The sequence below is a fragment of the Nanorana parkeri genome, unplaced genomic scaffold (genome assembly GCF_000935625.1).
Source record: "Nanorana parkeri isolate BGI_ZX_2015 unplaced genomic scaffold, ASM93562v1 scaffold719, whole genome shotgun sequence".
In the NCBI taxonomy this organism is placed as follows: Eukaryota; Metazoa; Chordata; class Amphibia; order Anura; family Dicroglossidae; genus Nanorana; species Nanorana parkeri.
In genome coordinates this window covers 637,763-640,206 of record NW_017306987.1, presented here as the reverse complement: position 1 = coordinate 640,206, position 2,444 = coordinate 637,763, and the positions used below count along the sequence as shown (strand labels likewise).

Here is a 2,444-nt window from a genome sequence, read left to right as displayed (position 1 = left end):
ACCGCAGGGAGCAGAGGAGTGATTTTAACATCTTCATTCTTATAATGGGCAGAGCTGTGTATATATCATATTACACGTATAGAATATTATTAGAGTGCGCTGCTAATGCTGTCATGACAGATGTATGATACATAGATGATAGCATGTAGTAATGCTTATTCAGAAGTACAATATGTAATATAAAGAAGGTTATAATAGCAATAATTAGCGCTACATAATTAATATTATAGTAGTGTATCTGTAGGGATGATTATAACCAGCATGTATTTATTATAAGGAAGAGTGCTTACAATGATACGTGATATTGTAATAGCGGAGGTAGGTACCCGGGAGGAGCACTTACCTTTCCTCAGCTCGTCATTGTGAGCCAGCAGAGCCAGTAACATGTCAGTGCTGGGGGCTGAAGGCTCCTTGCTGCCTGTCAGATCCTTTATAGCCGGATCCATGGTGCATTCCTTCCCCAGTCCTGCGGCCCCCCTTCCTGTAACGGCACCCCAACCCAGGAAAGACCCCCACAGCGCCCCGGGGTCTCCAAACGCTGCTACTCCACCTCAAGCTTGAGGGAGAGTGGAGCCAGGCGAGCTCTGCGGGGTGCTGTGCGCTGTTCGGACACCAGGGGGAGCTGCGGAGCTATGCGAGACCAGCGGAACATATATCTATACTGTATATACCTGAGAGTCATTGATTGTCAGGAGCCCATCAGGGCCCTTCACTGATCCAAGAGCTGACACTCACCCCTTGGGGAAATGGAGCTAATTATTCGATTCACAGAAAGGGACAATCTGCACTACTGCAATGCAATCTGCACAATTAAAAGTCAGCCATCAGAAAAAGGTAGAATATTACACATTTCTAATACAAGTCAGACATCGGAAAAAGGTAGACTATTACACATTTCTAATACAAGCCAGTCATAAGGAAAAAGGTAGAATATTACACATTTCCAATACAAGTCAGTAATCGGAAAAAGGTAGAATATTACGCATTTCTAATACAAGTCAGTAATCGGAAAAAGGTAGAATATTACACATTTCTAATACAAGTCAGTAATCGGAAAAAGGTAGAATATTACACATTTCTAATACAAGCCAGTCATCGGAAAAAGATACAATATTACACATTTCTAATACAAGCCAGTCATCGGAAAAAGATACAATATTACACATTTCCAATACAAGTCAGTCATCAGAAAAAGATACAATATTACACATTTCCAATACAAGTCAGTGTTTAGAAAAAGGTACAATGTTACACATTTCTAATACATGACAGTCATCAAAAAAGGAACAATATTACACATTTGTATTACAAGTCAGCCATCAGAAAAAAAGGAACAATATATTACACATTTACAATACAAGTAGTCATCAGAAAAAGATACAACATTACACATTTCTTTTCTAATACATGACAGTCATCAGGAAAAAGATACAACATTACACATTTCTAATACATTCTTTTATATATATATATAATGTACATTTACATTTCTGCACTGCTGAAAGTCAGTCTACACATTATAATACAACCTGCAACACAATCTGCACAAATTCTACAAATCTCCTACTAACAGTAATCCAAACACTTGAAATGAAACCTGCCCGGTAATACACAATTCGTTGCAGCCCGTTTGTGTTATACAAAAGAAAATGTGCAATGATCACAAAAAGATCTCCAAATTCCCAGATACTGTATTTATCATTCGCAGCGCAAAGATGGAGTTGTCAGAGGCGGAGAGACATCGGACAGCCTGGGACTGCCGCACACTCAGGATACATCCGGTAAAATATTCAGGGACCCCAACTTCAGTCACGATTTACATGTATATACTATAACCCCACATGCACAGCTGTACTATATACTGCATACCATGGCTCCAAAAATATTCCGTTATTTACCGGATGGACATGCTGAGCGTTGTAGTTCCATAAAGCTTTATAGAAATAGTATGATAATGTGCTGCCAAGTAGTTTGGTGGGATGCCTTATAGGAATACATGAATTTTATTTAAAAAGAATACAGAGGCAAATGAGTCTTAATTCTAATTTCCACATGATCATTAGATAGATAGATAGATAGATAGATAGATAGATAGATAGATAGATAGATAGATAGATAGATAGATAGATTTTTATTACACAAAGTAAAGAGAAAATAATAAACTGGCTGATGGTCATTTAATTCTCAGGAGAATCGCAGATAAATATTTTTTTTTTCCTAAAAGGTTATCTACATTATCACCAACAATGGTTTACATAAATTGTATGGGAAAACCCCAGTTTATAGTATATTTTATATATCATGCATCCCTCATCCCAGATCATATTGCATGTTCCTTCCACATAGTTTTGATTTACTAAAGGAGTAAAAGGTGAAGTCGTGTTCACTTTGAATATTCAAGCTTGAGTAAGGGAATTTAAAAACAGGATTGTGTGCAACAGATT

At 37.5% G+C, this 2,444-nt stretch overlaps 1 protein-coding gene across 1 annotated transcript in view; it reads right to left on the bottom strand.

The window, feature by feature from the left end:
- LHX3 (LIM homeobox 3) overlaps positions 1–446 on the bottom strand; it is a 9,510-nt gene extending 9,064 nt beyond the window's left edge. The window contains exon 1 of the mRNA XM_018564070.1: positions 344–446. Within this exon, the coding sequence (XP_018419572.1) occupies positions 344–446 (103 nt within the window). The remainder of the gene's footprint in view (positions 1–343) is intronic.
- Positions 447–2,444: the final 1,998 nt, after the last annotated feature.